Source organism: Symsagittifera roscoffensis, chromosome 1 (genome assembly GCF_963678635.1).
Source record: "Symsagittifera roscoffensis chromosome 1, txSymRosc1.1, whole genome shotgun sequence".
Classification (NCBI taxonomy): Eukaryota; Metazoa; Xenacoelomorpha; order Acoela; family Convolutidae; genus Symsagittifera; species Symsagittifera roscoffensis.
In genome coordinates this window covers 5,268,412-5,292,562 of record NC_087062.1, presented here as the reverse complement: position 1 = coordinate 5,292,562, position 24,151 = coordinate 5,268,412, and the positions used below count along the sequence as shown (strand labels likewise).

At 36.1% G+C, this 24,151-nt stretch overlaps 2 protein-coding genes across 2 annotated transcripts in view; both read right to left on the bottom strand.

Annotated features, from left to right (window-relative positions):
* Positions 1-6,516, bottom strand: part of LOC134842953 (uncharacterized) — a 319,805-nt gene extending 313,289 nt beyond the window's left edge. The window contains exon 1 of the mRNA XM_063859530.1: positions 6,499-6,516. The gene's annotated coding sequence lies outside the window, so the exon portion shown is untranslated. The remainder of the gene's footprint in view (positions 1-6,498) is intronic.
* LOC134857065 (E3 ubiquitin-protein ligase BRE1A-like) lies at positions 225-24,122 on the bottom strand. Its single transcript, XM_063873413.1, has 17 exons — positions 23,904-24,122; positions 22,982-23,166; positions 20,608-20,821; positions 19,981-20,145; positions 19,175-19,332; positions 18,408-18,638; positions 17,214-17,351; positions 16,584-16,757; positions 13,936-14,193; positions 11,571-11,705; positions 10,522-10,670; positions 9,861-10,128; positions 8,054-8,245; positions 6,879-7,025; positions 1,550-1,690; positions 1,049-1,150; positions 225-770 (listed from the first exon to the last, which is right to left on the bottom strand). The coding sequence occupies exons 1-17, from the start codon at positions 24,049-24,051 to the stop codon at positions 597-599; spliced, it is 2,979 nt and encodes a 992-aa protein (XP_063729483.1). The 5' UTR covers positions 24,052-24,122; the 3' UTR covers positions 225-596.
* Positions 24,123-24,151: the final 29 nt, after the last annotated feature.

Sequence of the window (24,151 nt, the reverse complement as noted above, 5' to 3'; positions counted from 1 at the left end):
AGCAACAATGCTATTCAACTGCCTATACCAAAAGTTCCATCAAATGAGCACTTTCATTTGCGATTTAGGTTGCGGAAAAAATTGCAGTATTATGCTACGCTGCGAAAATAGAATGGGACTTTAAAATGCAGACATGCTCAAATTAGAGACTTTCGAGTTAAAAAAATCAATGCCCTTAAAACTCTTCGAACTTGAAGAACCATTTATGCATTTTACTCCAAGAACAAGATGCGTTTTGCTCGATAAATTGAATTTTAAAGAATTTATGAGATCAAATACAGATAAATTACAATAGTGAATACTTCGCAACATGAAAATTTAGTTTTATCGTTTCCACTTCATGAGTTGTAAATTACGTTCAGACGGATCATTTGTTCTCAACAGTATTTCTAAATGAGGGGGTCCTCATATCACAAGGGACGATTGGTCGAAATTTATGTTAACCAATCATAACTCGGTTAGCCAATCAGAGTTTGAAAAGCGGAGAAAACAATCGAGTTTGATTTGCTTAAAGCATAAAAATTGATTAGAAATTTTCACGCCTTTGGCAATTGTGGTATGAGAACAGTCCCCCTTCCTAATTTATGTTCCGATCATCATATGTATATTCTGTGGAAGTCGTTGGCTCCGAATGCGTGACTGCACTTGGGACACTTTCTCTGCCGGGTGTCATATCTCCTCTTAATGCAGGCATTGCAGAACACGTGATAGCACTTAGTCAGCAGAGTGTCTATCTGTTTCACGTTGCAGCATGGACACGTCAATTGGGACTGAAACATCGCCACAAAAAAGTTAATGCCCCAATTTATTGACAACTTCGGTGAAGTTGAGCGACTCTTCAATCAGAAAATATTGGTTTTTACTTTGACTAGATTTTTTTGATTAGACGTCAAAATTAGCAAATCAATTTTGAGTTAATTGGCTTTGTTCAAAAACGGCGACTTGCTTGTTAATTTCCAAAATTTTTCCACAGAAAAAAAGTTTATAAATCTAACAAAAAAACTTATAGTAAGATGAGGTTTTGAAACGATTTCGAGTGGTTGCTTACTTTGTACATTCGGATTTCCTCTCTTAAAACTTCGTCCGCCTGTGCCATTACGTTACTTCTCTTCTGCCTTTCCAACTTCCGCCTCAGTCGGTCTATTTCGTCCTTAAAACGTCAGATTATATCTGTAGACAAAAATTAGTAATTAGCTATTGATATTAAGCAAATGCAAGTTTGGCAATTTTACCTCTATTCCGATAAACAGTTAAATAAAGAGTAAACAATATTTTACTATTCCAATAAATAATGAAACTATCCGCTATCAAATAATTGGGGTTGCATCCTGATGAAAAAACTGGAGTTTCATGATCATATTGGTGCTGTTAATAAGAGCCTGAACAGATTCTGTGAAATCATTTATCTATTTCTCAATCAAATTTTTCCAGACTTTATTTAAAATAAAAAAGCAATGAAAAAATCATCACGACCTGCATAAGAGTGTGAACTACATCCATCGTCTCTTAAACATCAAACAATGAAGGATTTTCTGCAAAATGAACTAACTTCTTTTCGCTTCAAGGCCAGCTCTACCTCCTGTTGCTCCTCCACTTTCTCAGCCAGGGCTTTTTTGGCATCCTCGTAGCAGCCGCTGATCTTCTCAATCTGAAGACCCTGTTCGAAACTAGTCTGTGCACCCTCAGTCGCCTAAATGCGATAAAATACAGATAATTGACATGAAGGAAAATTATCTTCAATTAAAATGTTTTCGAAAAAATTTGGACCAATTAGCTTGCCTCGATTTAATTTTTAACAATTAAAACATCTTTTTGAAACTTTGATTCAGTGACTAACCTTACGCGTTGAGCATAATACTTTAATGCATAAAATCCTGCATACCTTAGGTCAGCAAATTGACAAGACTTCACCTTAGATTCCTTCACAACTTGACACAAAAAACTATCGCTGATTTAATGTCTTTTTAAATTTGAGCTCAAGGCGTTGATATGTTGTAAAAAAATTCCCCGAGAAACATTTCGATGAACCTTGCACAAAATCTTCACACTATTCACACTTCAGCCTGGAAAAATTCAAACATTCTACTTCGGTTACAAAAACAAAGTGAGCTGGCCGCATAAAATTAAGCTCGCACGTGTAAAAAAGTTACACTTTTTAAAAATGCGTTCATTTGTTCAGTAGAAATCGAAAAACTTCATGACTGCACAAAGAATCTATAATAATCGAGTCTGAATAAACAAGCCTGTTGATCGGATTAGCCGAAAATAGAAGAAGAAGAAGAATTTATTTCTCCATATAGTTGATAATACAAGCATCAATTTATTTAAATTATTGAATCAACAAAATGGAGGGGATAGAAAAAAGGCGCAGTATGTGCCTATTTGACGTCTACCCGTTGAACAAATTAGGATTGCAACTAGTAATGAAGATAATTTTATATTCGAATAAAAATAGGATTGTGGGGAAAAATTTATTTTTCCCTAAAATTAAGCTCTCATTAAGGAATAGTTATTACATCTAGTACTGTCATTTCGGCCAATTCATATTCCAGCTGACGAGCTAAGAATATGAGAAAACATATTTAAAAAAAAAAAAATTCTTAAGTTTTTTCATTTTTTAAAAATTTTCTAAAAAATGCGATTTCTCGAAAACTACAAGGATTTGGAGGGTCATATTTTCAGCATAGAATCGCAACCCTAGAATGGTTGTTTGATAGCATTTAGCCAGCGGGTACTACTTTTTAAAAATAAAAAAAGATCAAAGAAATATGTTTTGCACCAACTCGTAATTGCCACAAATGAAATTATCTTTAAACTTATGGACGAAAATGTATTCTTCATTTTTTGACATCAATCCAATATTTTCAGGTAAGAGCTTATTTATACTCATAATATTCAATAAATTTGAACCCCTATTAGTCAAAGAACATGATTTTACCTTATTCTTACAGAATGGTGGAACAAATGTTCGACCTTCTGAAATTCGCGTATTATAGGCAAAATTTTTTAAAGTAAACAAAGAATTGAGGAAACAAGTTGGATGTTTTTGATTTAGTGATCGTAAGCAAAACTTCATCAAATCGTACACATATAGCTCATGAACTGTCAGTATTTTATTATCAGAAAAGAATTTAGTAATGGTATCAAAATTCCTTTTGAAGCAGATCATGCGAACAATTTTTCGTTGCATATTCAAAATTGGGTTAAAAAATTTCAGTAGGATGGATCTTGGTACATAATGTCTCATTTTTGATATTACACCACAGTGACGACCTAGTTTTGATTCAACATTCTGTATATGGTGAAAAAATTTAAGCTTATCATCTACAATGACACCTAGGTATTTGCAAAAAGGTTTCGGCTGAAAAGTAAAATCAAGTATATCAAAAGAAAGATTGGAAGCATTTCTATCCTTAGTAAAATTAATTAAAGTAGTTTTATCTGAGTTTAAGGTTTATTTATTTGAGCAAAGCCAGGAAGAAATTTTGGTCAAATCTAACTCGTATTCTTCATAGATAGATGTTTGACATGATATCTTTGTATCATCTGCAAATAGAAACACATTTGAATTGCAAACTGCGTGCTGTATGTCGTTAATATAAACAAGAAACAAGAGAGGGCCTAAAACAGAGCCTTGCGGTATTCCCGTGTTCACTTGCAACCAATCAGAAGAACAGTTGTTACCATGTACACATTGATACCTATTGGATAGATAGCTTTCGAACCATTTGTAGCAATTTCCACGTACTCCATAGCATTCTAATTTCCTCAAAAGAATTTTATGGTCCAGCGTATCAAATGCCTTTTTTAAATCAATGAAGAAGCTACATTTAATGTTTTTATCAACACCTAGTCTAAATCTTTAAGTCAATTCAGCTAATGCATCAACTGTGGCAAACTTCTCCCTGAACCCAAACTGACGATGATATAGTAATTCGAACTTTTTAAGATAGTTGTACAATCGAGAGTGCATGATTTTTTCAATAACTTTGCTGCAGCTACTTAAAAGTGATATTGGACGGTAATTGCTCATAATTATTCTGCTATCAGCTTTATGAAGTGGTAAAACCCGAGCATACTTGAGGCTTCGAGGAAACATACCGGAGCAAAATGAGAGCTTAGTTAAATATGTTAAATAAGGTGCTAACACATACCTGCTTTTAACTAGTAAAAGGTTACTAATTTCATCGATGCCACAAGTATGCTTGGGCTTCAGACGCTCTATCACATCAATTATCTCACAAATTGTACAATTAAAGAGATACATAGATTGGCTTACGTCTTCTATTTTAATCACTGGCCCCACGTGGTCAATTTTGCTTGCTAACTTGGTTCCTACTGAAGCGAAATAATCATTAAAAGCGTTAGACATTAGAACGGGGTCAGATAATTTAATGTTATTGATTAAGAGAGCTGAAATTTTTGATGATTTTGCGGTCTTGCCATTTATTTCATTTAAAACTTTAAATACTTGTCTCGAGTCTCCAATACATTTATTAAAATTTTGATAGTAATGATCTTTTTTTGCGACTCTTATAAGTTTTTCGACTTTTTGACGTTGGTTAAGAAAGTTAACTTTTTTAAGAGAATTCAATTTGTCTGACTTCCACAATTTGTATAAGCGATTTCTTTTTATAAACGAATTCTTCAAGCCTTCAGCGAACCAAGGAGCATTAGTTTTGTTTTTGTGTATCATATTACGTAATGGTGCAAAAAGGTTTAGAGATTTCATTAAGCTGTGATTGAACTTTTTGTACGCAAGGTCTATGTTATTATCGCTGATCAGGTTTGCATCTTTTAAGTTTTGTTTCAAACTTAACAAAAAATTCTTCACTTTATTTTCTTTTGTTAAGAACGACATATCACGATATGAATAACTTGATAAATCACCTTTAAAGCCAAAATTAAATTTCAATATTATGGGATAATGATCAGAAAAGCATTCATTATCTAATACTTCAATGGTTGGATTTTCTAAACTCCTGATTATAAAATGGTCTATACAAGTTTCAGATGTGTCACTAATTCGAGTTGCAGATTTACTCAAAAGTTCGAACCCATTTGCTGTTATTGTGTTCAGATATGATTGCTGTAACTTATTTTTCTGTAGTGTATCGATGTTGATATCGCCCGTTAGAATTATCGGTAATTTGTACTGAGCAAGACGCTCTAGTTCCTTATCGAGCTCATCGACAAATTTAACTTTGTCATATCGTGGGGGTACATATGCCAACACAACTATAAATTGTTTACCACTAACTTCAACAAGGATTGATAAGGATTCTGGAATGCCACTCTCAAGCTGTTCTAATAAGTTAACCTTATCGCCTAGCTGTATCATAGTTTCCCCACCTCTAGTTTTTCTGGTATTAGTTATGATGGTATGGAAACCTGTGATTTTAAACAAGTTAACATCATCAATTTCCCTAAGCCACGTTTCTGTAAGACATAGTAAATTTATCGGAGACTCGAGACTACTTAGAAGTGCTTCCACATCTTCGTGGTGTTTTTTTAATGATCGTACATTAGAAAGTAATAAGTTAACAGAAGCATCAATAATTTTATGGCTAATTGGTTCCTGCACTTTATCCATTTTACGATCCCATTTGTCCTGCTGAGCTCCGGAAAACACCATTGAAACAGTTTCTAACAACATCCAATTTATATTCCAGAACTGACCACCTTCATACAGCCCATTAATTTTGTACAACTTTTCGTCTGCTTTCCAAATGAAAAAAATAGTTCCTTCTCGGGTCCAAGTGGATTGAATTCTCTCATCCGACCTCATGATTTTGAGGAAATTGACTCTTGCAGTACTTAGATCTTCGAATATTTTGATATCTCTCAAATCTTCATGGTTTACCAAATTCTTTTTCTTTCTTAGGAGATCGATTTTCTTTATTCTTCTGGCGAATCTAACAATTACTAGCTTGTTGCCGGCGTTTCGAGATGGTAGCCTGTGCGCAATAGATATATCGCTCTCTGATATTTGGGCCTCTATTGCATTGCTTATGTCGACAACTTTTTTTATTGTTGTTTCCATCATCTCCCTTTGCCCGTCAGTTGTTTCTTTGAGCCCGAGAATTTTCACATTATCCCTGCGGTTGTAGTTCTCTAACAACTCAGACTCCGACAGTGTTTTCAGATTGACCTTCTTTTCGCTGTGAGATATTTCACCCTTTACCCATATCATTAGTTCATCTTTCACTTTTGATATTGCTTCTGTTATCGCCAAATTTATAACTTCCTTGATTTGCACTTGAATGTCATCAAGCAACTTCGGGATCAACGCATTAACTGAATTTGATATCGCACCTTCGACCTTCTTTGCTAGATTCAGTTTTTCTTCAATAGATGATTCCTCTCCACACGGGCTCAATTCAATGCAAGTTCGTTTGGCAGATGGGTTAGAGCAGACAAGGGTCTGGTCATGAAATTTGAGAGGTGGCATCTCAACGTTCGCACAGTCTTTATCATTGGTATTCATTTTCTTTATCTATTTAATAAGTTTATCACAACAATTAGGCTAATGCACTGAGTATATAAAATGCACTGAGTATATAAGCCAGCCGATAACTGCACATGGACGATTTCGAACCTGCAATCATATGATGGCTGAGCAATCACCATCACCACTGTGCCATAACACCACTAGAATTACCTCTTTACGCATTTTTCTGGTTCAATTTCAAAAAATCCGAGATCTAATGTTGTTCCAATCTATACACTTGTTCACACTGACATCTTTAAATACGATTTTTTTTTACTACAAAAGCAGAACTAACATTAAATTGCATTCAGGAATTATTTTTCAGCAAAAATCAAAGAAGGGAGAACTGGAAAAGAGTCTTGGTATTAATGAATGGGATGTTAATAACCTTTTTCTTGAGTGTCTCTGACATTTGGGTCCTCAAATGGACCTCCTTCTCGAGAGAGTGGTAGCTGTTCATCAGATGCATCTCCTTGTCCTCTAACCTCCTCACCACCTGCACCTGACTGGTCACCTGCTGCTGCAGAGTCATCACCTGAAACATAAATAAACAAGACAGTTCAGAAAGGTGTCTATGAACGCAAGGAAACAACAAACACTGACTTTCGAATTTCAAAGAAAATAATACATGCCCGCCCTGAAAGCTCTTTGATTTTCAAAAAAAATCATGTTTGACCACTTGTTGATAACGCAATTTGAAAAATCCCTGATCAATAGGTAAATATTTTATTCGGCTGGGAAAAATATAAACTTAAATCAATCTTCGAAACGTCCACGTTCACGTTACTCAGAGATCGTTCACTTTTTCGTAATCTTCATAATTTTACTTTTCGATATCAAAAAAAAAAAGAAGTGAACTAAAAAAAAACAATTCAACTGTCAAATCGCAAAAAAATCAAACTGGAGCGTTAACAAAATTAAAAATTTCCTGAAAAAAGCAAAAAAAAAACATCACGACTTAAATAAGTGCCTTCACTGCGTTCATTGACACTTAATGATCATAGTAAAATATTTTCAAGTTGATAACGACAAAAAAAAACGAAGTTTTGTATAATTTACAACCATGTCAAGCCTGAGAGAACGCCATATACCAAATGGCATGTTTCAAATGACTCCTAGCATTAACAATAAACACATTCCTGCATCAGCTTTTGGATATGACAAATAATTTTTGAAGTTTCAGCTAAACCGAAGAAGTACCATCTACGCTATCACTGCAGTTCATCGGGGCATTTTTTACGTCAAAGGCAAAATCATATCAAACTATTAACACTTAAATAACTATCCGAAAAAACACTGACGGAGTTGTGAGATAGTTAAAAATCATTTTCAGTTTGTCGGCAAACATTTGCAGGGACAAACACATGGTCTACGTTTTCAGTTTGTCTATTCAGATTTCTCTTTTTTTTTACTATCTTCCCGTACTTTTTTAAAAATCACAAGCCATCAAATCACTCCACCAAGCCAATTTTTACAACTAATTTAGCAAAAAAAGCTATTATTTGTTCTTTATGAAGCGATTTCTGAGTTTCACGTGACTCATTCTCAAACATATATTCACACCTGTTCGCCTAGCACTTCCTTTTCCTCCTGGAGGAGTCGCTGGATCTGGTTGGCTTTGATCCTCTCTGCCATGAGTTTGAAGTTGGCGTTGTCTTTCTCCTTCAGCTGGTCGATGAGTCGCTTGTTCTGCTCCTGCATGTCCTCAAAAGCCCTCCCTGTAACCTCCATCTCTTTCAGCAACGCCTCCTCTTCCTAGATACAAACCACAACATAAATAGCACCCCGCTCCTTATTCTCAGTTAATGCCAAATTATTGGCAATTTTCTTTTCGTCAATGAATTTGAACGAAGATAACTAAGCTAAGACTGCTGAATTTTCATGTCTAAAAAAAGTTTGCATAATTTCAGCACGTAAACATTTTATGAAATAATCCAATGAACCTATAAGTATATAATGGAGGTCCTTTTATAGATAGTTGCATAAAATTAGAATATATATACAGGGGCGAAGAGCAGCTTTGCATGACTTGCGATACAACGCAAGCGCAAAAATGTCAGCTAGCAAATTTTTAAATGATACGAAAATACTAAAATCAAAATTGACGTGGGGGGGATGAAAATAATTTTAAAAAACAGTCGAAAAACAAAAAACACAACCACCATTATTGAATAGGCTTTGGGTACTTGCCGAGCGGAAACAAAAAATACCACGAGAAATTGTTGTCAACTTTTTTTTGAACAAGAAGTTTAAAACTCGAAATCTTGCAGCAAAAAAAAATACTTGAATTTTTCAAAAAAAAATCTATCTTTTTTTGCCTTTGAAGCGAGACAACAAAATGAGATAACTAAGCCGATAAGAAACAAGACGAAACCATTCAGGAAGAATGAAATTTTTGACCAAAAAAGGAAAACCAAGGAAATTTACAACGAAGGGGTAGTAATTCTACAAATTATAGGAGTAAAAAAACGATGAAAAATTTCTGACAGCCTAAGAATTTTTTCTGTCCCAACTGAGGCGACAAAACATGAGCACACAAACGGAAGTCTTAACATTCAATTTTTGCGGAATTTTCTTTTCAATTTCATACATACTTGAAGAAAAAAACAAGGTCCAGCTGGGACTCAAACCCCAGACCTTAGGGTACAGAGGCATCCGCGTTCCGTCTAGACCAAGTGGGAAAAGGTCTCGAAGCTGCCAAGGTTCACTAATAAAGCAACTACACAATTTCTTACAGCTGTGTAAGAAAAGATGTTTACGAGAAAAAAGTTAAGTTCCCGATTACAAGACACTTGCTCTCGCAAGTGTAAAAATCATTAAAAAGAGCCAATGACATAATTAAGAAAAACTTTTTATATGAAATCTAAATTTTAGACAAAAATTATGTCTCTAGTTGGCCTCCATAAAACTGAATTTTAAAGCAAATTTTGTCGAAACTAGCAATCTGTGTAGTGTAATTAATTCTGTCTGTCCCAACTTTTGACAACAGCTATTATTTTTTATTCTAACCCCATTTCTAACCGATTTCAATAGAGCCCCATTTCTAACCGATAGTAACAGTTCCGCAATTGGTTTAATTTCAACCAATCGGATGTGAGCAATTCCATTTACACTTCATTTTTCCGAAATGCGCAACATGGCGCAAATCAGTAAAATAAACCGATGAAACATCATCAAAACTTTATTTCGTATAACTACTTCGCTATTGTACTTTTGAGGTTAAATATAAAAGCACTCACAACTTTTGGAGGATCTTCCAGGCATTAAATTCAGCTACTTTCGTTGAAGGACAAAAACTTCTGCCCCTCGAAATCATTAACCACCGATTATTTAAAAAGCCACCCCCCCCCCCCCCCCCCCCGAGACATACCTGTTTGGTGGACGCCAGCTGTTTCTTGTACTCCTCAATCAGAGTCTCGTGACTCTTGGCCAACTTCCTCTCTGGTGTGGGCGCCTCTCTGGAGGACAAACAGGCCAGCTGATCCTGCGCAGATGCCAGCTGTCCCTTCAGATCCTCCATCTCCAGGCGAGTCTTCCTCTCCGAGGACATCAGCTGCACCTTGTCTCTCTGTTCCTTCGAGGCCCCCTTGTACGCCTCCAACATTATCTTGTACTCTCTGCAGTTCTCCTGACTCTTTCTGAAAACCATCGTACTGCTGTATGTCGGAACAATACAGCGCTATTACCGCTCTTCCAAAAGCTTGGCAAAACCCGTATCTTATTGTCGCATATTGGCCAAGAATCCGCGAAAACTGTTTTTTTTTTTCAAGCAGATCAAAATTCTCCGCTTTTTCTTCAAGCGTTTTTTATTTAACATCAATTTTGAATTTGGGCAACCCTTTCTACTTTAGAAATAGTTATTTTTACCAATTCAAACAAGATTTGCGAATCTGTTTTTATATCACTGCCAAAATTCTCCACGTACTCACTTTGTACGGTAGTAATATGCTACTATACTAAACAATTTTTTTAAAACTACAAGAAAACATAGGTAGCATGAACATATTGACGAAACACTTCGTTCCACTCACTTGAGCTGTGCTTTCAGTTCCTTCAGCATACTCGACTCCTTCGAATCGTGATCACTGCCCCCTCCGCTTCCCGTGCTGGACTTAGGAGACGAATTAGACCCCCCTGATGTGCCTGTTGTCATCCCACTAGGGTGGGCAGTGTTCGGTGACTAAAGGTAGGTTCAAGTATTATAGTTGGTTCACGAAATTATAGATTTCTCAATGACGAAAACTAATGTCTTTTTCCTAGGGTAGCCCCACCCGCCAAGTAACAAAAAATACGAAACTTTTGAACAATAAAAAAGCTTGGTCATTTGGTTGCCAGCGTTAATTCAATTTTTCGAAGGAATAGCAGGGAACATATTTCATACGAACTTTTTACAATGACTGAGGCCAATCATGGTCAATCATCTAGACATTCGTTTCAAATTTTGAGAAACAATTGCAAATTCTAAATTTGAATAACTCTTGCCGAATTTGAATTAATCTCTTTTATCTTTTATATGTACTAGCAAGCCCGCCTCCAATAATCAATCGATTTGTAAAAAACGTAGTTGTTGTTCTGATCAAGCTATTCACGCAATGAAACTTGAAAATATTTCAAGCTGTTTCATAGAGCGAATCAAGTCGCGAAAAAAAAGTTTTTCTGAGCAAGCTATTAAAGCAAGAAAACTTCGAAAAAATCAGGTTGTTTCATAGAGCGAATCAGTTGGCGAAAAGTTAACGTTTTTCTAAGTAAGCTATTCAAGCGATGAAACCTTGAAATATTTCAAGTTATTTCACAGAGCAATCTGGTTCGCAAAAGATTCAAGTTTTTCTATGCAAGCTTTTAAGCGAAATTTAGAGACAATTCAACTTATTTCATAGAGCGAATCGGTCCACGAAAAATCAATCTTTCTTAAAAGTGTTTGTAAACAAGCTATTCAATCCACGAAACTTTAAAAAAATTCAAACTTATTTCAAAAAAGAGAATCGGATGGCCAACAGTATTTCTGGTAAGCCCTTCAAGCGATGGAACTTTGAAACTTTTAAATGCTGATTGCTGTACTACCATTGCACCATACTTGTACCTGCATGTGTTCTCCTTCTTCGACGACTGACGATGAGTCATGCGGCGACTTTTCAGTTGCAGAAGATGCCGATGATGAGTTGTCAGCTGCTGATTTAACTGCCGTCTCAGCTGCTCCAACTAGTTGTTGTTTCAGCTGAAATCCAAACTAATTTAGAAGCCAAAATCACCCAAAGAGTATTTCCCCATTATCCTCTGACTATTGAATAAATTCTTCTGACATTACCACTAGATCTGTTCGCAATTTTGGTCATTAAGGTAGTGCACAGATATCAATTTTAGCGATGAAACTCTTAGAATTAGAAGTCCTTACCATTTATATATCATACAATAATACCATTTGAATTTCAAAATATCCACTTAAACCAACTTAAATATTCTTGATAACAAAAAGTTACACGGCGTTTAGAGCACTTTTGAAGCTTTTGACAAAATGTTAAAATAGTGTTATTAAAGAGAGGTGCAAAAATCTCGGACAGAGAATCATTTGAAAAAAGAGATTTGGCCAAAACTTTGAAAGAAATAGCGTGGACTCAAAATTTTGCACAAAGGCGAAGCTGAGGTTTCAACCACTTGCGATGCAGAAATGAATGACTATAATCATATGAACAAAAAAATTTAAAAAATTTCAAAAAAAAAAATCGTTTTTGTACATAAAAACTACAAAAACTGCAACCAAAGCGCAAAAGATTTTGAACAAAATTACATAAAAAAAAGAAACTTAACAACGAGTCTTTAGAAGACTAGAAAGCCACATTTAAAAAAAGTCCCTTCTGCGGAACTTAGCCGACAAAGATAAGCAGACAGACCATAATCTAAACTAGACGAAAATTTTCAGTTTGCAGAAAGAACAGGTCTCAATTAGAATCACATCCCGAGCTTTGTCATCTCAAGCATGGGTGCAACCTTGGAAGAAAACTGAACCTTCAAAAACAGTCAAGCTACGAGAACTAAGCCGACAATAATGACCCGAAAAAGCACAAAAACTCAAGTTTGCAAAAATCAGGTCGCATTCGCATTTCAACTACAAGCCTTTGTCGCCTCAAGATGTGCCGGGTGCTAGATTGAATTTGTAATAACCGAGCGATAATAAAAACGAAAGAAAACCTGAGCAGCAACCCTCAATAACGAAAAAAACTCAAAACTTAAATAAAAAAAAACTTTTAAGTCCCCCTTCCCTTAAGAAGACAGAGACGCACACAAAAACTTTTTCGGTCGTCAAACGACAATGAGAAGCCAGCATGTCAATATAAATGAGCCGAAACCTATCAAGCCGAAAAGACAAAAATTTAGGCAAAAATGATGTTTTAACAAATCGAGTTGGCAAAAAAAACACATAGAAGCGAAGCTTTGCTTCGCAAACACTGCCGAGAACAAGACAAAAAGCAGCTCTAGAAAGTGCAATAAGAAAAAACAGAAGTACGCCTCGAATTAGCAAATTCGGCTAGGTCTAGGATTCGATCTGCGACCTACTGCAATCAAGAGATTTTGAGTCTCATGCACTAGCCACTCAGCCACACACGCTTAACAACCGACAAACACTAGTCACCAATAAATCAGCTACATATGCTAAAAAATTGCCAATACGATTCAGCAAAAGTGTCACCAAATACAAATAGACACAATTTTGCCAGTAATAATTTGGAGTATAATAAACTGAAGACATCCACACTAACTTTGCATGTAACACATCGCAAAGCATAAAGCCACATTATGTAAAAAGTATGCATTTCAAAAAATTGCTAGATAGATTGAGATTGCGAAAAAGATTGTGAGATAGAAATTTTCTTAAATCGTGTTTTTATTATTGTTATATTGTTTGAAACAAATAACTTTTTTGTCGGTTCATTTGATGAATTAAAAATGCATCAACGGTGTTAACTTATTACTATTCGGAAGTCAAAGCACATGCTATCAAAAAGCTGTAAATATACCCCAAAATTGGCACGAATATTTGCGACATAGGCTAGAAAAAGGCTCTTAATAATAAACTAAGCTGACGCTGATGTTGACAAACACAAAAAGCAAAAATTGCAGATTGCTGTTTTAAATTAACTCGAACTGTAATTCGAACAGAAAAAAACTAACTAAAAAGAGCAATTGATCTATTCTAAAACGTTTTACATTCTAAAGCTATATCTCAGACACAAATTTTGTCTCAAAATATTTAGAAACATCGAAGTAGCATCCAAAATCAATCAAAAAATGAAAAAGACATTTTAATTATTTCGGTCTGTACAGACGTTTTGTCCAAAAATCTCGAACAGACAAATACAAGCTTGTTCAAAACTGGCGGATTGCTCTTTTAAATTAGCTCTGTCCGTGCAAACTTTTTGCAGGTATCTATATTTGCATTTTAATCATACCTTGAGTATTTCGCACTGAGCGTCTTTGAGTTTTCTCTTATGTCGACTGAGTTCCGCTTTGAGGTGTGAATTGTTGCTCATAAGTGTCTTTGTGATCTGGGTGATCTCTTTGTTGATCGGAAGTGTCTGGTCGTTCTGGGCCATGTTCTGCTCAAACTCATTCCTCAACATTTCGTACTCTTTCCTCACTTGGGCTAAAGTGTCCTCCAGTTGAATCACTTCATTGCGCAGTTTCTTCTGACATGACAACTCGTCTTTCTAAACAACACAAACGGCAGTTCAAAAATGACCAAGGGCAATCAAGAGATTTTGAGTCTTACGCACTAGACACGCACGCTTAACCACCGACAAACACTAGTCACGAATAAATCAGCTACATATGCTAATAAATTGCCAAAGCCATTCAGCAAAAGTGGCACCCCATACAAACAGAATTCAGTGCTTAACTCAAGGAAACCGTTTTTTTGCGCCATTTTCGTACCAAAAAAGTCCGGCGCGTTTTTTTTTTCATGATACACTTGCTTTGTACACTCGCAAACCAGCGCCCTTTTTGAAAACTCTACTATTTGAAACTTTTTATCCAAATCAGGCTGAGTCAGGAATTTAGATTCATAATACCAAAGCCTTATTCCAAACACTGCAGCTGATATTTAATTTAGTAGATTTCTCTTCTTATATTAAAAATATTTAATTCATTCACCGGAGCGAGATCCAAACATTACAGTTTTATGCGTTCATTTCTCAAGAGTGTACCATAATATTCAAGCAAGCTGAAGTTGAATCATTTCTACTTGTTTTGGTAACAATTTTGACCACAGCCAAAAGAAAAAGATAGTCAACTTCGTGCTCATAGAAATAGCTACTCATAGATTTGACATTTGGCAGCTAATAACGTTTATCTCGGCCAACCAACCAACTGCACGCAAAATGATGTCATATGCCAGTTTATACCATGACGTTACTGTTTGTTCACGTGTTTTTTGATTAGATGGTATAAATACAGAGCCATTTTAACAGCAGAGCACAGTTCAGTTTTGTTAATCCAGCGCCAACACGTGCGCTCCGTTGAAGAAACGTCTCTGTCACCTGCTATGTTTACTATGAAGCTTTTCGGAGTGCATAGAAAACTGGCTTTTTCTGGTCGTATATGAACCCCTTTTGCTTACTTCGCTTACTTCGTTTTCTGCCAGCTGCTCTGTAGTTGGAAACAACCCCGTCTGTGACTGGACTCATCCCGAGCAAACCCGCCACTGCCCTTTTACAAAGGGTGCTATGGGTTGGGGTGTGTTTGGTTGCAGACACCCTGACTTGAAAGCTCCGATCGATATCAAAACATCAAAGATCGAAAAGGGCTGATAGTCAGGGACTCAATAGGGTTCCTCGATATAGGTATGTAAAATTTTTCGTTAATGGATGAAAAAGTTTTTCTTCTATTTTAACAATAAGTAAATGGTTAAAAATCATATTTATAGTCAATGCCAAATTGTCGGCAATATCTGTGATATTTGAGTAATTTAGACGGTCAAAACCGATACCATTTTAGGTTATTTCGTTTTTTTTTTGCACAATGTTTACGTGTGAAAATCAACGAAAAGCAGAAATACGTCGAAATGAGCACTTCTTGGTTATTTAACTTCGTTCAGATTCGTTGAATGAAAAAAGATATTGCTAATAATTTGGCACTAATTAAAAATCTGTGGTTCCATCATTACATTTCGGACTAGAGAAAAAAAATTTGTTAGTTTTTTGCTTTTTTCTTTTCCAATTTTGCACAGTGACCAGCCACTCGTGTTAGTTTTGTCACTTGTTTTTGCACGAGAAAGCTCCAAGACGGCTTCTCGGTAAAAAGATCGGTGGTTCGAGGCCCATCATGATTCGTGCGCATTGCTTGAGGTGAGGATACAATTCCTCCAAAAAACTATCAAACAACTTGAAGGGTACGACTTCTATTCTCCTCAAAGAGCTGAACAGCCAGTATTCTGATTTTTCCCTCATGGAGTAACTGTTTTTAGTTTATTTTTTTTTCACTGCATCTTCAGCAATTAAAAGTATAGTTGCCAATTGGGATCGAAAATTCATTATTGAATATGCATTTTTGACCACACTTAGGCCACATATATTGCTACACTTAGGCCTTTTAATAGTAAAAAAGCATTTAGAAATTGTAAAAACTCTTTCTACTGACTAGTCAGATTCATTTAGTGTCGTATCTTATGGCCGATGGACCGAATAAGCGAAAAATTTCAACCAATCAACGTCCTTTAAACAGTCCAAAACTGAATTACTCTCCAGGCTTGGCTATTTCTTTCCGCTTTTTGAATACTTAATTCTGATTGGCTGACATAAATTTCGAGTTTTTGGTTTTTCGTGCACGAGCGTTACGTAGCAGTATTTAGACAACCGCGTATTCAGACTCGTCAGTAAGCAGACAAATACTGTATTAACCAATAAGAATCGAGACAAGTAAGAAATGAATAATGAATTAATATTTATTTCGTAAATTTGCTTTCTCATCTCGATTCTGATATTGGTTCATACAGTATTTCTCTGCTTACTGACGAGTATGAATACGCGGTTGTCTAAATAGAGACCGCACTCTGTGCACGAGGGATTCCCTCTAGTCGTTAATATAGAACAATCAAAAATACCTCCATCTGTTCGATGTGTTTGCGGTGGTTGGTCTTAGTGCCCTGAAGCAGATTGCGCATTTCGTCCAGTTGGTACTTCAGCTGCTGGTTCTCGTTGAAGATCACACTGAACTTGCTCTGCAGCACCTTGTACTCACAGCTGGTCGTGATTCGGTCTTCCGGCAGATTCTTGAACTGGAAAACAAAATAAAAGTGGAAAACAAAATAAAAAATAATTATCAAGGGAAAATATGTTCACTTTAAATTTGGAGTCCATATACATTAGGCACAGCATAAAATTTTACAAATGCTATAACAATATGAAAAAACTCTTATTTCCGAGAACGTATACCTAGTTAACTTTTTGAGAGCAAAGTTTTAAATTAAAATCGAAGCGCTTTTTGGACTTCCAGGAATTAAACCTACTAAATCATCATATAAAAAACTACACTTTCCGAGAACGTATAATTAGTAAACTTTTTAAGAGCAAAGTTTTAAATTCAAATCGAAGCCCTTTTGGAGTTGCAGGAATTAAACCTACTAAATCATCATATCTTCTCTTTGATTCCTAGAACCGGTTTCCAATTATCAGATGCTCAATTGTATCTACGAGCAAGTACGATGATTTCATACACTGTCTAAACAACTCACGTCTAAGGTGGCTTCCTCCAGGGCTTTTTTGAGGTTCGCAATCTCAGTGCTGTAGGCTTCGATTGTCTCTTCTTTTCTATGCAGAGTGCACTTCAGGTAGTCTTCTCCATACACGTCTTCTTCGCTACCAGACACCTTCTAAATGAACCAAACAACTGATTTCGAAGACCAGGCTGGCGTTGAGGTAAAGTAACAGTCATGAATCTCATGTGTCCGACTAACATCTCAAGTTCGAATCCCGGTCCGAACTTATTGTAAATACCAATAGAAAACCGTTTTCCGTCCCCTTTTTTGTTGGATTTGCTTGTAGCCTGTTTTTTCTCTTTAAATACTATATTAAATGACAAAAAACGGCGCCAAATCCATACAAGAATGATGGTACAACTACTACAATTGAAATACAAACAAGATTGGAAGAGTTTGCGCTTTTCGACCATTACTCATTTTCTGAATAGTGAAAAATTTAAATAGCTTTTTCTAACACGAGTTTTAAACAGTTTGAAAAAATTTTTTGTGAGGTCTGATAAAGCGAAATACCCGAATCGAAATTTTCTCACCAGGAAATTTGTGGGCGGACTAACAAGCCAATGATTCTTTTCACTCATTTAGATAGGAGCCATATAACTACATATTACCACGTTTTCATCGACAGAACAATCCCATTATAGACCACCACCCCTCCCCCCCTCCCCCCTTCCCCCTAACATACCCGCACTGTCACGATCATAATACTAATGAAAATGTCGCGGCGTTACAGTTTTTTGATACTAGGCAGGGGCTACAAAGGGAAAGTCCCAAGTTAACAACCAAAGCTATAAATACCTATTAATGACCAATAGCTTCACTTCATGCATGCATTTAGGGCTCAAAAAATAGAAAACCAATCGATCAATTCAAGTCAAAATAGATAAATTCACCTTCAAGCAATTTTAATCCGAGGGGCCGATTTAGGGAGATGGTAGGAAGAGCCCCGCAGGTATTCGAACATTCTGCCCCTTAAGGCTACCTCCTCTCGAAGACTCTAGATCCGACATCATACCTAATCCACTTGTCCAAAAACCACATAACGTTAAATATAGGATTTGTCCAAAAACCACATAGGTTTAATTTAGGACTTTAAACCGAAAACACCCCAAAGTTGTTATAAAATTGTTTTTTTTCTTTCATTTTGTAAATAGCCTTTCACACACTAACAGGTGCTCCGGGAGTGGAAGGCGTGCCCAGTTTTCCAGAGCCAGCATTATCTGGATCGACTACTCTACACTGTGGCTTGCCTCCATTCTGCAGAGCATCCACCAGCAGTCGTTCGAACTTGTCCGACTTCGCTCGGGAGTGAGTCAAGTCGTGCTCTAGATCCTCGATCTTCTCTTTCAGGTCTTCGTTTTCTTCTTGGCATCTGAGAAGTTTGTCACGGGTGCCCAACATCTTAACACGATTGAATCAGAAAACTAACTTTACATAAATTCGAGATCCGCTAAGGTTCTTTTCTCTTTTTGATCGAAGTTCATGAGTCGATTTTTTTTCTCTATGCAATTTTACGAGGCGCTCTCGGCGCTGGCTTTTTGAACTTATTATCAAAAAAATCTGATGGTGGGTAAACGCGTCAGTTTTGAGTCATTTTCAACATTTTTCGTAACTTACCTCTTTGAAAATCCTTCCGTACACAAAATCTTTCCATTATTTTACTAAGAAGGCTCCTTTTTTCTCTAAAACACTATTAAAACAATATAATTTAAAAAACCCGCTTTTTGACTATGATTTTTAGGTTCCATCACACTCGTTTTTATTCCAATCTTTCCTATGCAGTTTTACCCAACACAATTCTACCCTGAACACTAATGGACAAAATTCTAAAGAAATTCTTAAGACTTTCTAGTTCTTAACGTAAATTCTTAAGAACCATTTCGGGCAATTTTGCTCAAACCAATTTTTACTTTTTCAATGATTCAATTTAGCTTCACCTGTAAACTGGCAGTGTCGAACTTCTGGTGGAGTGAGTTGAGTTGTTGAGTGAGTGAGTCATTGGCATCTACCACATATAGCACATACTCCTTGAATGACGTCATCACTCCCTCCGTGCTCGCCTCATCCGCCCACTGGATCTCATCCGACAGCACATCTGAAACGAACATTGAATATTTTCAAAATAAGAGCAAAACAAACGCTAAATCAGGAGCCACATAATGTACTTAATTATGTACATGTGTACATAATGTGATATCAATTTTGATTGAGTTTTTGCTCATTTTTAGTAATTCCTCACCGGGTAAATTGAAGTCTTTTACAACTACTGCCCCAAAAAACTTAAACACACCCGAGCAAAGCTGGCATCACATAAGAGACTTTCCGTCAAGGTTCCAGATGCAATTAAAGTTTGCAATCATAACTAGCTCTCAACTTTCAAATTGAAAAGTAAAAAAATACACTAAGTTGAAGCTTTTCAATTTCAAGAAGCCCATAAGTAGTACTTTTCACAAAACTAAGCCAATTAGAAAAAACTGGGTCAATATTTTTTATTCCGCTGGAAATCCTAAAAAAAATTCACATTTCTTGGCGCTATTTCCAATTTCATAATCGGAGAGAGTAATTTCCTTTCCTTTAAGCAAATGATATTGAATTGATTTAAAAAGAAATCTAGTCAAACCCCGAAAAATCAAAGATGAATATGAACAAATTTTAAGATTGCTTTGCTGAAAAACAAACAAACAAAAATCACAAAGACCCATATAAAAGTCTTCACTACGCTCATTTCTGAATCATTAATTACCTTTCAGTTTGTTGAAGAATTCGTTCACAAGTGTTCGTTCAGTCTCTATGGAGTAGACTAGCTTGTGCATGATCTTCGAGGTGAAGTTGACACGAGAGGACAAGCCCTCATCCAGCTCCGTCTTCTCACTCGTTTTCAGGTGTCGCAAAAACGACTCGCTATGACCTGAACGAAATCACTATCGACAAAAAATACAATAAAATTTTGACATCATTTTCGAAGAAATTGACTGTCAAAACAATCAGATGCTGCAAAACATGATTTAATCAAAACATATTCAAACAAAAATCCATCAAAATTCAAATAGATATAAAACTGCGAATCGAAATAGAACAAAAATCATTTATTATCAATGCCTGATACTTGATTTTTTTTCAGAGAAAAACCACTTGCGTCTTAATAAACATTACCACGGGTTTAAAAATTATCCGTTAAATACTTCACCTCCATTTTCAGCGCTAAGAGCAACGAAAACCTCATAATCATTTGCTTCGAAATTTCAGAGACCAGAAAATTTTAATTTCAAATTTCTCTCCATTATAATCTATGGCACATCCAACTAATCCACGGCATATCCATAGCGTCCATGACACTGTGGCATTGCTGTTAAAAAATCGAACAACATGCCTTTTTTGGAATTGGACGCAGCCGATATTGATTCGCTGTTGCTCTCTTCGTCATGGTCCTGGGCTAGATTGGCGTCTGCGAAGGATGAGTTGGAGTTCTCCCACTTGACACTGTTGGGGAGGGGTTCGAACCCCAGGTTGAGGTCCACCAGGAACTCCTTGTACCTATCCTCTGTTTTCAGACGACCCACCAATAGCTTCAAATTCTCATCCAACTGCAAACAAAATTACTGCTAAATTCTTAATTCTTATAATACGTAATCAATTATTGATCACATATAATTCACAACATAATCATAAAAAGCAGTCAAAAAAATGAAAAATGTTGAAAAAAACTAAGTGAACCAATATTTTTGTATGTCTTGATGGAGGAACGTTTATATTTTCTGAATTTGTTATACTGATGCGGAACGAAATGCGTAATTTCAAAAATTGCACTTTGCCCAAATCCTTAGTTGTTTCTCTACTTACGTGAGAGTGAAACTGTTTGAGATTTTTGAATTATCCCAAAAACATAACCTTTCTCTTACAAAAATAGGGAGTAGCCATTTCTTCACGATAAACTCGCCCAACTGCTTCTTTCGATTGAAATTTTCATAGTTTTGATAGCGTAGTTTTTAAGAAAAAGTTTCTAAAAAACGGTAAAAGTTCAAAGAATTAACTTTCCGAAATCCGTCAATCTTTTCTGCTCAAAATAAGTCGTGGCCGGTAAATAAGAGAAGATTCCTATAAACGGGTTTCTCGATTGAACACTAAACATGAGAATAGGCTCGGTAATTTTTGAGTAGAGTCAAAAAACGTCCAAAAAACGGTCAATTTTTCAGAACCTTTACTTTCCATAACTTTTTCTAAAAGAAACTGGGCGTAGCAAAAAATAAAAATCAGCTTCCAACAACCTGGTGTTTCCATTAAACCTATGATATCAGAATTGGCAAAATAGCTATCGAGAAAAGTCCTAAAACGGTCAACATATCAGAAAATTAACATTTCCGAAAATCATACCATTTTGTTTTAAAAAAATTGGGCATAGCCGCTTATGCAGAACAGATTCACCCAACCTGTAATTTCGATTGAACTCGAAAACCCAAATTTAGCAGGGTAGTTCTCGAGAAACGGTCAAAAACTCAAAATTTTGACTATTCCGAGGACCAAAACTTTTTGTGTCGAAAAATTTTGGGCGTAGTCGCGTATGCAAAGGAGATTCCGACAAACCGTTTTTTGGATTGAACCCACAAAATTAGATGTATGAGGGTATATTTCGGTAAACATCATAAATTTATAAAAGCTAACGCTCAAAAAATTGACTTTTCCGAAGTTAACAAAAATTATGAGTGTCCTCTAATGCAGGGGAGCTTCCCAGTACCCTTTATCTCGATTCAACCCACCATCTCAGATTTGGAAGGTTAGTTTTCGAGAAAAGTTTAAAACGAACCCAAAAATGGTCAAAAAAATCAAAAATTTGATTATTTCGAGGGCCATAATTTTATGTGTAAAAAAGTCTGGGCGTAGCCGCTTATGGAGGGGAGCTTTTGAAACCCTTTCTATTCATTGAAATCAAAATTTCAGATTTGGTAGGTTAGTTTTTGAGAAAACGAGAAAAAATTTTTTTTTAAATATCGGTCAATTATTTACCACAGAGACTTTTTCGAAGTCTGTTAAGGGTTAAGTAAAAAGAGACCAGGGGAGTATGCAGGCACACAAAAAGCTAGGCGGTCTTTTTATGGAGGATAACCCTTGTGTGAAAATGGGGAGAAGAGTTTTTGAGAAGCTTCTCAAAAAAGCAAAAACACCCCAGCCCATACACTTTCATAATACCTGTTTTTATCGAACAGAAATTCTAGGAAAAAATGCCAAGCGAGACATTTGAAATTCAAATTAGCAACTGAACAAATTTTAGGAAGTGGAAACAAGGCCGACAACCTTTGAGCACACACCAGTTGAGCCGGTAAAAAATAATTTCGTAAATTTTTTAAAAAAGTTTCAAGTCCCCAATGAGTCCACCCTGTAGTACCTACACCAAGTTAAACTAACTAACTAATTCACCAAGTAGTTTAATTTGAATTTGCTTGAAATTGAGCATGTTAGCTGAATAGCAGCATCATATGAATCTCTGATTTTGTTAAACTAGTTGATACCCGAAAAAAAGTCTACATTCCGATTTGGTAACACTTGCCAACCGCAAGCGTAATTATAATAGTTTCATTTCAAAAAATGGCATGTAGTACTAAGCCAGGGGCACAAAAGGGACTGTAAATAACTGAACAACTCGTATACTGATCCTTTCCCTCGGTGATAAATCGTCTGAACGAATTAAGCATTACGCTCCACAATAGCAGAAAGTCCATCAATTCTTTCTCTTGCAGAACAAAACTAACCTGTATCCAATACTTGTTCACAGTAGATAGGGTGTCGTCATTGAGTGCCTGCACCTGCTCCATGTCATTGATTCTCTTCTGAAGCTCATCCTCTTTGTCCTTTTGGGCCTCCAGCTGCTGGGCTAACTTTCGATTCTGGAACACCAGAACTCTAGTGTCCATTTCCTCCGATGTACCCACGCGACCTACGGGAAACAATATCAATAATCAGTAAAAAAAATTCTGAAACAAAAAAATGCAAAAAAAAAATTAAGTTAAATTGTAGATAGAATTATGATACAGGCTAACTTATCTTAAAATAACACCAAAAAATTCATCTGGCTGCCTAGTGAATGACGTCATTGTCAACAATCTCAATCAAAATAACACGAAATTGCCAAAATTTGAAATTTAATCGAAATCAAATCACAAAAACGAACCACAGTTAGGTTTCCGGTAATTTGAGAATTCAACGGGTATTTTTCATATCCAAAATCTGAGTGCATATCCATAAATTCTAAAATCTTTATTTCCGATTACAGTTATTTGTATCATTATCTCTTAAAGCTGGAAACCGCATTATCAAAACTTACACAAGGTAACTCTCTCTCCGAATAAATTGATTAGAGTTTCTTATTGCATGGAGTTAATGCGACCAATAAGCTTGCCTCACTTCAACTTGAAACGATTATCAAGAGCAGGATAATTCGCCACGTTAACTGAAAAAAACGAGCAGTTTAGACACACTCGTGGCAGGTTACTACAGTGGTGTTCACAGTCGGCTGGTACAATGCAGATCAAGAGATCGATCCCCCGAAGGAGCAAATGGTTTTGTGATGTTCTGAATAATAAAAAAAAACTAGCCCGAGCATATATATTCCTCACTTTCTTCGGAAGTCGGAACAAAACAATGAACTCGGTGAAAATGTGGACTTTTACTGACCGATAGAGACGGGCGGAATCACTGCCGTTTTCTTGTTGCTCGGGGGTCCATCATCCGCCTCTTCTTTCTTCACCACTACTGAAGAAGACTCGTGGTGTCCACTAGAGCCTTCCGATGACACTGCACTCGCAGGCCGCTTTGAAGCCATTTAATTACTAGACAACTTCAGTCAAACATCATCAAATTCATCTGAAAAAACCCCATTATTAATATTAGATAATGATGATCTACTAGATTAGATAATGAGG

Bases quoted from the DNA above. Each gene is read 5' to 3' on its own strand.
- LOC134857065 (XM_063873413.1), bottom strand. From the start codon at position 24,051: ATGGCTTCAAAGCGGCCTGCGAGTGCAGTGTCATCGGAAGGCTCTAGT. The intron at 8,246-9,860 runs GTATGTCTCGGG...GTTTGTATCTAG, and splicing joins AGCTGGCGTCCACCAAACAG to GAAGAGGAGGCGTTGCTGAA. The intron at 1,691-6,878 runs GTTATTAACATC...TATCGCATTTAG, and splicing joins CAGAGACACTCAAGAAAAAG to GCGACTGAGGGTGCACAGAC.